The sequence below is a fragment of the Acanthochromis polyacanthus genome, chromosome 4 (assembly GCF_021347895.1).
Source record: "Acanthochromis polyacanthus isolate Apoly-LR-REF ecotype Palm Island chromosome 4, KAUST_Apoly_ChrSc, whole genome shotgun sequence".
NCBI classification, from domain to species: domain Eukaryota; kingdom Metazoa; phylum Chordata; class Actinopteri; family Pomacentridae; genus Acanthochromis; species Acanthochromis polyacanthus.
The window spans coordinates 38,509,969-38,522,127 of NC_067116.1; the positions used below are offsets into that span (position 1 = coordinate 38,509,969).

At 40.3% G+C, this 12,159-nt stretch overlaps 1 protein-coding gene across 2 annotated transcripts in view; it reads left to right on the forward strand.

Annotated features, from left to right (window-relative positions):
* Positions 1-12,159, forward strand: part of hcn2b (hyperpolarization activated cyclic nucleotide-gated potassium channel 2b) — a 52,870-nt gene that overhangs the window by 4,880 nt on the left and 35,831 nt on the right. For both annotated transcript variants that reach the window (XM_051946630.1, XM_022191717.2), the window contains 2 exons: positions 246-669; positions 6,519-6,680. In XM_051946630.1, the coding sequence (XP_051802590.1) occupies positions 246-669; positions 6,519-6,680 (586 nt within the window). The remainder of the gene's footprint in view (positions 1-245; positions 670-6,518; positions 6,681-12,159) is intronic.

A 12,159-nucleotide genomic window follows, 5' to 3' on the forward strand; every position in this document is an offset into this window, starting at 1 on the left:
TAAATGGTCCATCCTTAGTCCTGACCCCAGTGTTTGAATTTTTAGGGGTGTTTATTTTGGCTACTACACTGAGGCTCAAATTCTGCCTGATGCTGTGTTATCTGATATCCCCTCAGATTTCACAGTTGGATCTAATACATGTGGATATTTACAGTCTCTGGTTTGGTGTTTTTGTGCATTTTTATGTGTATGAAGGATTAAATGTGCACCTTCTCCATCTCTAATCATGTTCTGCATCCCCGCAGGTTCTACTGGGACTTCACCATGCTGATGTTCATGGTGGGCAACCTGATCATCATCCCCGTGGGCATCACCTTCTTCAAGGACGAGACCACGACGCCGTGGATCATCTTCAACGTGGTCTCAGACACCTTCTTCCTCATGGACCTGGTGCTCAACTTCAGGACTGGCATCGTATTCGAGGACAACACGGAGATCATCCTGGACCCCAAGAAGATCAAGAAGAAGTACCTGAAGAGCTGGTTCGTGGTGGACTTTGTCTCCTCCATACCTGTGGATTATATCTTCCTCATCGTGGAGAAGGGCATCGACTCGGAGGTGTACAAAACGGCCCGGGCGCTCCGCATCGTCCGCTTCACCAAGATCCTCAGTCTGCTGCGGCTGCTGAGGCTGTCCAGACTCATCCGCTACATCCACCAGTGGGAGGAGGTACGATGGGGTTGTTATATAAGCTCAGGAGGGATGGGGGGGGGTTTAGGTGACCATGTAAGGTCACACTGGGGAACCACTGGTGAATAAATCTGATGCTTTAGAGCAAATCAAGCGGCACTGATACGCAGGAAACAGATTACTCAGGAGAATCACATGGCATATGCCTGGGACTCCCCGGTTTTAGGCCGTTCACTATATTTAAGCAGTGGTAGTTGTTACACTAAGCCATCTGCACATATTTGCAGCAAAATAACTTGAACAGAAAAACACATTTTTGGCAACAATGTATAAAATTTTATGATTCACAGACAAAGCATGTTAAAGTCCCTGTAGTTGTCAGCATCAGAATAAAGTTTATAAATCGATAAGCACTAGAAATTTAGCTTAACTTTCATTAAAGACAAAGGCACTCAAAATTTTTACCTATAAAAATTTGGAAAAAAAATGCCAACATACTGAACTTTTTTATTTTAATTTAATTTTGTTTTTTCATCTCATATATGCTAACATGGGCAAATCTGCTGGCATCTGATAAGTTACTATTGCCCAGTAATACTATATTGTTGATAAATTGGTCTTTTTTAAGAACTTTTGTCCCCATTGCCATCATTTAATTTTTTTTTATTAGCCACTTATTGAAATCTTGCAATATAAGTACATTTTTGCACTTTAACCATTAATAGAAAACAATTAGAGATGAAATGTGAAGCATTTGAACAGAAGTTTATATATGCATTTGATGTTTTTTTTCATGTCACATTTGATGAAATTTGTAACCATCTGGTAAGTCAGGATTGCCCATTAATCTTATGCTGCTTATATACTGATCTTTTAAGAGAATTTCTACCCCCATTGCCACCACTTTAGAATTTCTTTTTTAGTCACTCTCTGAAATCTTAAAATATAAGTACATTTTTTTGTACTCGATTATTGCATGTCATGTTTTAGAATGGGTAAATCTGTAAGGATGTGATAAGCCAGCGTAGCCCAGTAGTATTATATTGCTCATATATTGATGTTTTTTGTTGATTTTTGTCCACATTAGCATCATTTTAAACATCTTTCTTTAATCACTCCCTGAAAATTTACAATATAAGCACTTTTTTATACCAAAATGTTTATCAGAAAACAGAAACAGTTGAATTAGAAACACTTTCTGTGTTTTTTTTGTATGATGTATGTTGCATTTGTAGATTATATTAGCATTTGTGGAATTTAGCTACATGTTAACACAATAGTATGTTTTCTATAATGAATCCTGCTGGTGAGTTTCAGTGTCTCACAGAAGAGCCTCGTTAGCATTACTTCTCCCACAGATGAAAGCTGTTAGAGCTGTATCGATTATCACTGAAGTTATTGTGCAGAAGTAAGGTGAGTTTGGCTCCTCCACTTTCTTTTCACTTTACCGATGCAGCTAAGGATTCATGAATGAACAATTTGTGCTCATCCGAAGAGGAATTTTCTTAGAAATTAACACAAACACCAACTTTTTAAAACTCTCATAGCAAGAATACCTGTTCCCTACCAGTCCTATATGTGGCATTTCAACCAATTAAAGCATCAAACGGTGGTTAATGGATTGCTGACGGACCGGCTAATGCATACACTCAGGCTTCATTGATTACATTACACACCAGGAAACAATGTCCATCTATAGATAGTTGCATTATCATCCATCAAATGCCCTCATGCTACATAAACACAATTAACCCTCGTCAACTGTCGGCAGGCGTTTCTTTGTACAAGGATCCCTGCTTGGATTAACCAAACATATACCTACCCAGTGTGTGTTCCCTCACTCTGAAAATGGCCGCTACTTTGCTGATTACAGAGTGGTAATTTGAGCTCGACGAGAACCATAATTACCGATTCAAACACACACAACCGAATGCTCCTTTGCTGCGACTCAGCCCTGCCCTGATCCTCTTAGTTCAGCTCAGCTCAGCTCTGCTCTGCTCAGCTCGATCCAAACGTGGCTGGCTGTGTTTCCCCCTCTGCCCAGCTCAGCTCGGCTCAGCTCAAATCGCAGCAGTGGGGGTTTCCTAAAAAGATCGCCTTAGTGTTGTGATGATTTCGCCATAAAACTCAGCTGTAGAGCAGCACAACGGCAAGCACTGGACCACGCACAAACTTAATATCCATATTTCTGGCATGATCTTAGTGTAAATTGATGTACGAGTTCATGGAAGCTCATGACGAGCATTGTTGAGAGTGTCCAGAGCAATTTCCTGAGGCAGGGAGGTCGTATTGATGCCTTTTTCATGTGCTAGACGATGATATTGAATGGTGGGAGTGTATCCACAAGAGTGACATCATGGTAGCAGGACTCATATTCATCATGGTAACTCGTTTTTCTCTGAATGCATTTGACCATGTGCAACAGAGAAGAACAGAAAATAGTTTATCTGTGTTTTCCAGGCTGTGACTTGTGGTCACAGTAATATGCCTTGACCCAGATTGTGGTCTGACAGTGACACATGGCCAGGTGCTGTTCTGGTGTCGAGGGGAACATTAGTCCTGGAGCCTCATTAATCATGATGGGAATGCTTCCTAATCACAGGGCAGGGCCTCACAGCGTGTTTCCCTTTCTGCTTCTCCAAAATGACCCAGGGCCATTAGCTGTTACGGAAGATACTCAAAAAACAAAGCAAAGAAAGTGGCGACTGTGATGGTTTGTGGCTAATTACATTTTTTGACCCAATGACGACAAGCGGTAGAAAGAATAAAGAAGAAGTAATATTCAGCATATATTAAAAGATGTTATCCACATGGTAAAAGCAGCCAGATGCCGAAGATATGTAGGTGTTTTATATTTAGAGGAGAGATGTGATGTGAAGAGCTGCACACAGATAAGATATCACATTTTTCCGAGCCCCCCGGAGCCCTCGTTGTAAATGATCATTTTGTGAACTCGTCGTGTAAATTACACATGAGAGAAATTCATGTTTTGTTTTTTTTTTGTAAACATGTCATTATTCAGCCAAACACAGACTGTAAGAGAATGGCCCGGAGCTATTTGAGCCGGAATTATGCACATTAGCAAGTCGAGTATAATGTGTGTGAGGTTTTGATATTCAAGTGAGCCGCAAGTCGAGGGCAGCGAGGCCTCTGAAGTGATGGGATGAGTCACAGATCGCCCCGACCTGGCTGCTCCCAAAGTGTAAATTCAAAACAGAGGCGGCTCTTCTCCAGAGACACACACACACACACACACACACACACACACATAGTTTTTGGCCTAATTCACATGTAGGACGATTCTCATGTCTCAAGTGAGAAATGAGCCTTTGTTTTTGATATAAGAAACCACCAAATGAGCTCATAAGACAGGACTTTCTGATATGCATATATATATATATATATATATATATATATATATATATATATATATATATATTATGCAGACGTACACTGTCTGGCCTACTTCCCTTCCCTGTTGGACATTTGTCTTGTCCCCTGGTTGAGAAATGTGCGTTTACTTATGATTTAGTGAAGCACCCAGTTAAGCGAGGATTTCATACCAGTGCACAGACACATGCATGTAAAAACACACACACACACACACACACACACACACTGGCTGATGTCCAGCGAAGCCACACTGAGTTGCGTTTACAAGGTTGTGACCACATCACCAGCTCTCACACCAATGAGCCTCCTTACCTGAAGCTGATTAAAGCTTCATCAGCATCTTATTTTGTCATAAATGATTGCAAACCATGCACCGTTGAGTTTCTTCCACACCTTTTTATAAAGCAGAGCTTGATACATGCTTATGCTAAGACTTAGAGGAAATTAAAGTGTATCCCTTGTAATGTGAAGCACAAACACATCCATAAAAATCTAGTTTTTCAAGTTTTAAAAAATATTATTCCCTGCAGTTCCTCTTTACTGCTGCACTTGCCCATATTTTTTATCTTAAAAGTAGGCTAAACAACTACTAATAAACCAATGAGAAAGAGGCTGCTCTTACACTATTGACTCTGGAGTTCCTCTCAGCTCGAACACCTGTTTTAGCCCATTATTCTGGCTTTCCAGATCCCAACTTTATTGTTTTGAGTCACTCTCACTCCAAATTTTGCAACTAGCCAGTGACCAATTACACGAAACCAACTCCAAATGTTCAAGTTTCTCCATACCTGCTAAATGTGTAAATACTGTTTGCTAATTGTAAATATAAGAGGCGAGGTGTACATGTTGATGTTGTGTGTAACATCTTTTCACACTGCCCCAAATGGCCAAAACAGACCAGTTAAACCTGCCTTAGGAGTATAGCCAAATCCCAATCTCCACTCAGAGGCTTAACCCTCATGTCTTCCTGCAGGTCAAAACTGACGCATTTTCAAGTTTGAAAATGTGGGGAGAAAAAAAATATTTTCACAGTGAAACTTCTAATGTCCACATTTTCAACATTTTTGGGAAATCTTTGAACATTTTTGGTGGAAAAAAAAGAAATGTTAAAATTATTTTTTAAGAACATTCACAAAAAAGTCAACCAAAATCCAGCAAATTTCTTTTGAAAGATTTTTACTCATTTTTTGAAAATATTTACAAGAATTTTCTTGTCACATTTGGGAGATTTTTTTTGAAAAAATAAAACTTTTAAGGGAAATTTTTAATTATTGGAATTTTCTTCCTGCAGGTTTTGCAAATTTTCAGAAATTTGGGGAATTTTTTGCTGAATTTTTTTTGATTTCTCTTCAGACAAGGAAACAATATTTTTTGGTGCCTGTAAATGAAGACAACAGGAAGTTTAAGCACTAAACTCTTACAAGTTTAACTGTCATTGCAGCTGTAATGCTACAAATTGTGTGGGATTCTTGGGGCTCTAAATGATACAAAAAGGAGAAATCTGTCAATAAATTGTGATTAGCATAGAAAAGTGAATTTGGACTCACAGTTTAATCAGCTGCTCGGTTCATCTTTCCCGATTTGTGACATTACAGTGTTTGTACATTGTAGCACACTATTAAAAGTCAGAAAAGCCATGAGCATCTATAAATTTCCTGCAGATTATTTATTTGACAGAAAATGCAAACAACTGAGCAAATGTGTAGTAAATCACCACGGCATGAGGCAGCCAGATGCTGTCATTTAAAGATAAACTTATTAGCAGATTTGTTGCCAGCACATCTATGCTTGGTTTGTGTACAATTTGCAGGAGGCAGGACAACTGTGTTTATGTCACCAACTTCTCTATGAGCTATGGGCAAGTCTCTCAGGGAAGTCTGTAGACTCACAGAAAGTCCAAAAGTTAGCACCAGAGCGTCACTTGATGCTCTGACAGCGGGACACTCCTAAAGCCTCATGCAGTTAGCAGGAACGCATCTCAAAGTCTGTCCGCCCATGAGCGTGGGGACTGAGATTGGACCTATGATTTATCCATCCATCCATCAACTGTACCTGCAGAATCCTGTGGAGGTTTGCTTGGGCCCGGAGTCGATCCCAGCTGACAGTGGGCGAGAGGGCGGGGTATTAAGAGTGCAATGTTCACTGAAGTAATTATTCTTCAAAGTTAAACAACTTATCCTTCACTGTTAGCTCGTAAATCTCAATATGTAAGCAGTATAATATGCACTGAAAGATTTTGAACTAAAAAGTGAATCAGAAATTGCTTCAAAGTGTGCAGATCTACTGAAAATAACCTCATTATCGGCCAAACTGTAGCCGAGCTCTCCTCAGTGTGGCAATATGCTGGATGTGCCACTTCAGCAGTGTTTACCATCCATTCACTTCTGACTCCATCTGTATAAACACTGATTTTTCATTCTCCTCACACATCTAACCCGACTTTTTCTCCCCCTCTCTCCTCTCCACTTCTGTAACTCTCCTCCTCCTCCTGACAGATCTTCCACATGACCTATGACCTGGCCAGCGCTGTGATGCGAATATTCAACCTGATCGGTATGATGCTGCTGCTGTGCCACTGGGATGGCTGTCTCCAGTTCCTCGTTCCGATGCTGCAGGACTTTCCCGCTGACTGCTGGGTCTCCCTCAACAAGATGGTGGTAAGCAGAAAATATGTTTGTGGGTGACGCAATCGCAGAAGTGTTTGTTACCAAAGCAACAGCTACTGCAAAACCAAAAGCATAAAACCACAATCCCTGTAGAGCACAGAGGTGTTTTGTTTTCTTCTCAGATGGAGAAATAGGATTTATGTAAAGCTGAGTTTTGCACAGATACATACGCAGCATTGGCCTCAATTAAAACCCCCACTAGTTAAACCCAGGAGACATGCTAGCACACAGAAGAAGCCTGTTTTCACTCGGCACGTATGGCACTGTCATGCCGTTTGTTATTTAGCATGTTCTCTTCTTTGCTTCTCGTCTCAGATGTTCTTCCTTCCTTCTAGCTGGCAGGTAGCTTCTGGCCATCTGCTGAAAGACAGACCATTAGGAGAGGTTTTCTCCAAAATTAATGTTGGCATGAAAAAATAAAACCTCTCCGGAGAGTGGTGTAACAGTCGAGCTGCATGGAAAACAGTTACCAAACAAGATCATTAATGAACAATCGGGACTAAAAACACGTTCATTTTGGACTCGCAATCTTTATCAACCGGCCAATATTTGCAGAACAGGAGTATCGCTTGCTCAGTTAACCTTTTGAACACACAGATTGCAAAAACCTCTAAATCGTTGCTGTCCTTAAATATTCTAGCAATGACAAATACCTGCCTATCTTAATGCTATTTGAGATATCCAGTAAATCCCAAATCTGGACACAAATACAGAAGAACCCCCCCCCCCCCCCCCCCCCCCAAAAGAATGCTGTTTGGGTCTTTATCGTTTTGGACTTAAGCCCTTCCATCCGGCCTGACTCGTCTTTCTGTAATGGAGATAACAGATTGGAAGTTGGTGACTGACAGGGCCAGAGGCAGTGAGAAGTCGGAGGATATGAACTGTGTAAACTGTACACCTTGTCACTCAACATGTGCCACTTTAGCACTTATTTTTTTACTATTCACATGTTTATCTGCATTCAAACATACAGCATGTTTGTGCACCAGGAAAAAAATATTACAGCTGAAGCATTATCTTCAGATTATTAACACTAAAAGCAACAATACAAGCTGTTTGTGCTTTTTTGAATCATGGACGAGAATTAAACTTAAACTTTGACGCTGGTTTGAACGTTTTTTTATTTAATACTTGAGGGATATTTCAGTACTTCGTGCAGTTGATGTGATGAACTCAATGAAAGGCTGTTTTTTTCCCCCTGATCTGTAGGCTACAGTTGGTAGAGGGAGTGTGTGTTTAACAAAGAGGTGATGATTGGTTCGGGGAGCAGCTTTGGCAAAACAGATGAGCAAACACTGGAGAAGTGATTTGCATGTAGCCATAGAGAAAGAGAGACTTGCACTAATGAGATAAATCGATTTACAGGGAGTTACGGGGGACGATTTGCGCTGATATTAGAGGAATAAATGCAGGAAGAATGTGCTGTACATGACTGGTTTAATAGAAATTGCAGTTTTTTATTTAAAATCATCTGCAACAGAAACCAGGTGGAAAGATGTTACAAGTTCACTGCTGCAGTACCAGAATCTGCATGTGACTGCAGCTGTGTTGCAACATTTTTTATTTTATGGAGGGAAAGATACATCTTTGCTGCATCGAAGGAAGTTCAGTCGACTGGGTAATTCCTCCTTCATGCTTTTGTCAGGCTGTTTTGATGAGCCGCTCTGATTCTGCTCCTATCTGCTCACGTAGGCTGAGAGGGAACCTTCTAATTTTGGCTCGTAGATATTGTGACATTCAGGGCCCCCGAAAAAAAAAAAACACTGATGCGACACACTGGTGCATGTGTTCCCGTGATCTCCGGGAACAGATGGATCTCACACCCATTGACCCTGGGGGACATCGCTGTTGCTTCCCTGTCGCTCCATCTCGGTTTTCTCGTTTCCTCTCTGGCCATGTTTTTACTCTCTACACACGCTTTTTTCCCCTAACTCTTTATGTCACTTCTGTATAGCTTGACTCAGATTGTGTAAATAATCTTGTATGTTTCCCATACTGCTCAAACATATCTCCCAGTTCCCAGTGGCGGCTTTAAATGAGCTTCTTATCAGCATTCAGCTCCAATCTAAAGAGATATTTCAGGTCGATGTGGATGTTTTCCAATCTCACAGACGTCTCAGCTCCTATATTGCACTGTGACATTTTTGTGTATACTGTTAATTATCACAGACGCCTATGAATACAGAGAAAATGCATTGTTCACTTCACCTCATCTCCCTCTCGTTCTGTCTGCTGTATCAGTTTTCCCTCTTTGATGCCTCGCCGTGTTGTTTGTGCCTGTTTCTGAGCTCAGTGCCACAATACCATCGAGCTCCCATGTGGGCGTGGTCGCCTGGTGCGTTGTGCCGCTGCCATCTCGGGGTAATCAAGGTCAGATCCTCTTTGGAGTTGAATGAGAGACGCAGTGTTAAATGATCCCAGTGTTTCACCTCAGGCTGACTGGACTTTCCTTTTTGCATTTATTGCGTTGAAAAGCATGTGACACTTGCTCTCATATCGCTCTTATGAGAACTATTTCACCTGCTCTTACATCCATGCGCCATTTTTTTTAGCTATATGTGCCCATGAGACTATAGAAATATTTTTTTGTTGTCCTGCAATGTGTTCATCTCTGTGTCTAAATGCTCAAAAACAAAATCTGCGACTTGTAAAAGACATGCACCCATGCTAATTGGACTTTCATTTTTGCATTTATTGCATTGGTAAGCATGTGACACTTTCTGTCAAGTTACTTTTATGCAAACTATTACACCTGCTCTTACAACTTATGTGACTGTTTTTTAGCTCTATGTGCATGTGAGACTATAAAATAATGTAAAAAGCCTTCTTCTAGGTCCTTTCTTCCCTGTTATGTATTCATCTCTGCGTCTAAATGCTCAAAAACAAAATCTGCGACTTGTAAAAGACATGCACCCATGCTAATTGGACTTTCATTTTTGCATTTATTGCATTGGTAAGCATGTGACACTTTCTGTCAAGTTACTTTTATGCAAACTATTACACCTGCTCTTACAACTTATGTGACTGTTTTTTAGCTCTATGTGCATGTGAGACTATAAAATAACGTAAAAAGCCTTCTTCTAGGTCCTTTCTTCCCTGTTATGTATTCATCTCTGCGTCTAAATGCTCAAAAACAAAATCTGCAACTTGTGAAAGACATGCACGCAGCAGACAGTGGTGTTTACTGTAATCCCGATAATCAGGCTCCTGCAGCATCGTGATCACAAGAGACCGGATCACCTCGGTCTGTTATGTAAGTGACTCTGTTATGTGGATGATGACAGGTGCTTTTGTCCAATCTACCTCAGCCTGATTGACTGATAGATCAATGGCATTAGAATAAAGCCGCTCTTTTCCCTCTCAACTCCTTCCCCGTGCCTCGGGCTGAACTGTGTTTCTGTGGTTTAATATTTAGGGCTTCTGGGAGACATTTTACCGTAGCAGAAGGAGAAGAGTTGCTGCTGTGACTGCGATCGTGCACCAGTTTGCACCAGTTATTTATTCATGCGCGCTGTATGAGACACACTCATGCTTTGAAAGTTAATGGGGAGATCCTCCATTCATTCAATTACTGAGGGGATCTAACTGGCAGGCAGGACTGTCGGCGCACATAAGAATAATGGACAGTTAGGGCGTGGGATTGGTGGCTGGAGGTGTTGGTGTGTGTGTGTGACTGACAACTGCCTCTTATGATCCGACAGCAACGCTCAGCACTAATTTGCCACAGAGCTCAGTAACGCAATGAGAATTTTTCAGAGAGAATAAATTAAAGCGGGTGGTATGGTACAGGGAGCGATTTAAAACACAACCAATAAGACTGAGAGGCTTGTAGAAATTGGTTGAATCCTCAATTAATTGAGGTTCTCCAATATGTCAGTCACATGTGTGAGAGCACAAGGTCTATTTATTGCAGAATCATGAAGCTTTTAGGCGATTTTATGTTGTATAAAGAAAATTAAGGTCACTATTACAATATTTAAGGTATCCATGAATATGTATTTTTGTTGGAAGGAGATTAAAAGCTCAGATTTGAGTTTATTTTTGTTTTGCTGGGTCATGCCATGTGGTAGCTAGTCAAAGAAAATAGCTTCACAGGCTGGTTAGTCTTTGTGGGGCAAGTTGCCCCTGTGAAACCAACCCCATTCTATAAAGGAAAAGTTGCCATTTTTAGATGTGCAGTGAAATATAGTGAGTGAAGGTTTTTATTGAATGATGTTAACTTTTTTTGTACACTTTCCTTATTATATATCTTGAAATGATACAAGTAGAATTAACAACAATTCAGATTTGTGTAAGAGAGGCAGGGCTTTTTCCAAACACAGATGCACCCTCAGAATGATTTATCAACTTTGTGTAGTTTAAATATAATGTCTTTAAATAAATAAAATGTCTGGAAGCTTATGTTTCACTTTCTGGGCTGGTTCTCCCTCTGATGTAGTTTCCTCTCATGCGGTTTCAGTTTAAAACGTTCCTTTGCATCATACCAGACACTGCCACCTTGATGTCTCACACACAGAATGTGCAGTGGGTGGTTTTTTTCTAGTACAATGACACAGCAGCATTGATTTTTGCTCCTTTTTCAAAAAATACAATGCTAATATCTAGTGCATTTTGCTGCCATTTATAGAATATCCAGATTTTGCATGGATTTTACAGGTTTTTCCTTTGAGTGATATATTAGGGCATCTGAAGTAGGGATCAATTGATATGGGTTTTTCATAGTAATCAAGCCAGGCAGTTAATCGATATTTTGGTCCAACATACATTAAATGTAGTGTTTTAACAGCATGTTCTAATAAGGAACCTGCCATTTCTAGAGAGGCTTCTTCATTTATAAATGTCACTGTAACTGAACATGTGAAATAGAAATCAGAGTGATTAAATTAGAATCTTTCACTGTTCTATTAATAATTGTTTACCAGACTCCATTCCAAGCTAATTTGTGGCAGCTTTTTAATATAGCTGCTAGCCATTAGCATCGCCTTAGCCACTGTGAGAGAAGCTAATTTCCTGTTTTGTGGCAACAACTTATGTTTCTTGTTCAGTTTTTTTTTTTTTTTTTTGAGTTTCTCCTGGTGAGGCATTTCTGAGACCACAAAGTGATGACAGACAGACAGAGGAGCCTGCATCAGATCTGAAGTAGAGAATTTATTTTATCAATAATCAGTCAGTCAGAATAATGATACCTATATTTGTAAAAATGGCAAATATCAGCCATTGACCAGGCTGATAATTGACTTAGCTCTAATCTGAAGGGGTCGATGTATGCTTGAATAAAGCTTGAATGTGAATCCATCCAGTAGCTGTTATGAGCCAAATAAACGGACCACGTGAATGACAACGGCAACAAAGACAACCAGCTCTCCACAATGTTGTTACTGTATGTTCAAAGTAGCTCTACAGATTTTTTTCTTTCTGTTACCGCTGCATCAAAGGCCCATCCTCACATTTGATGCGAGCAGAGCAGGAT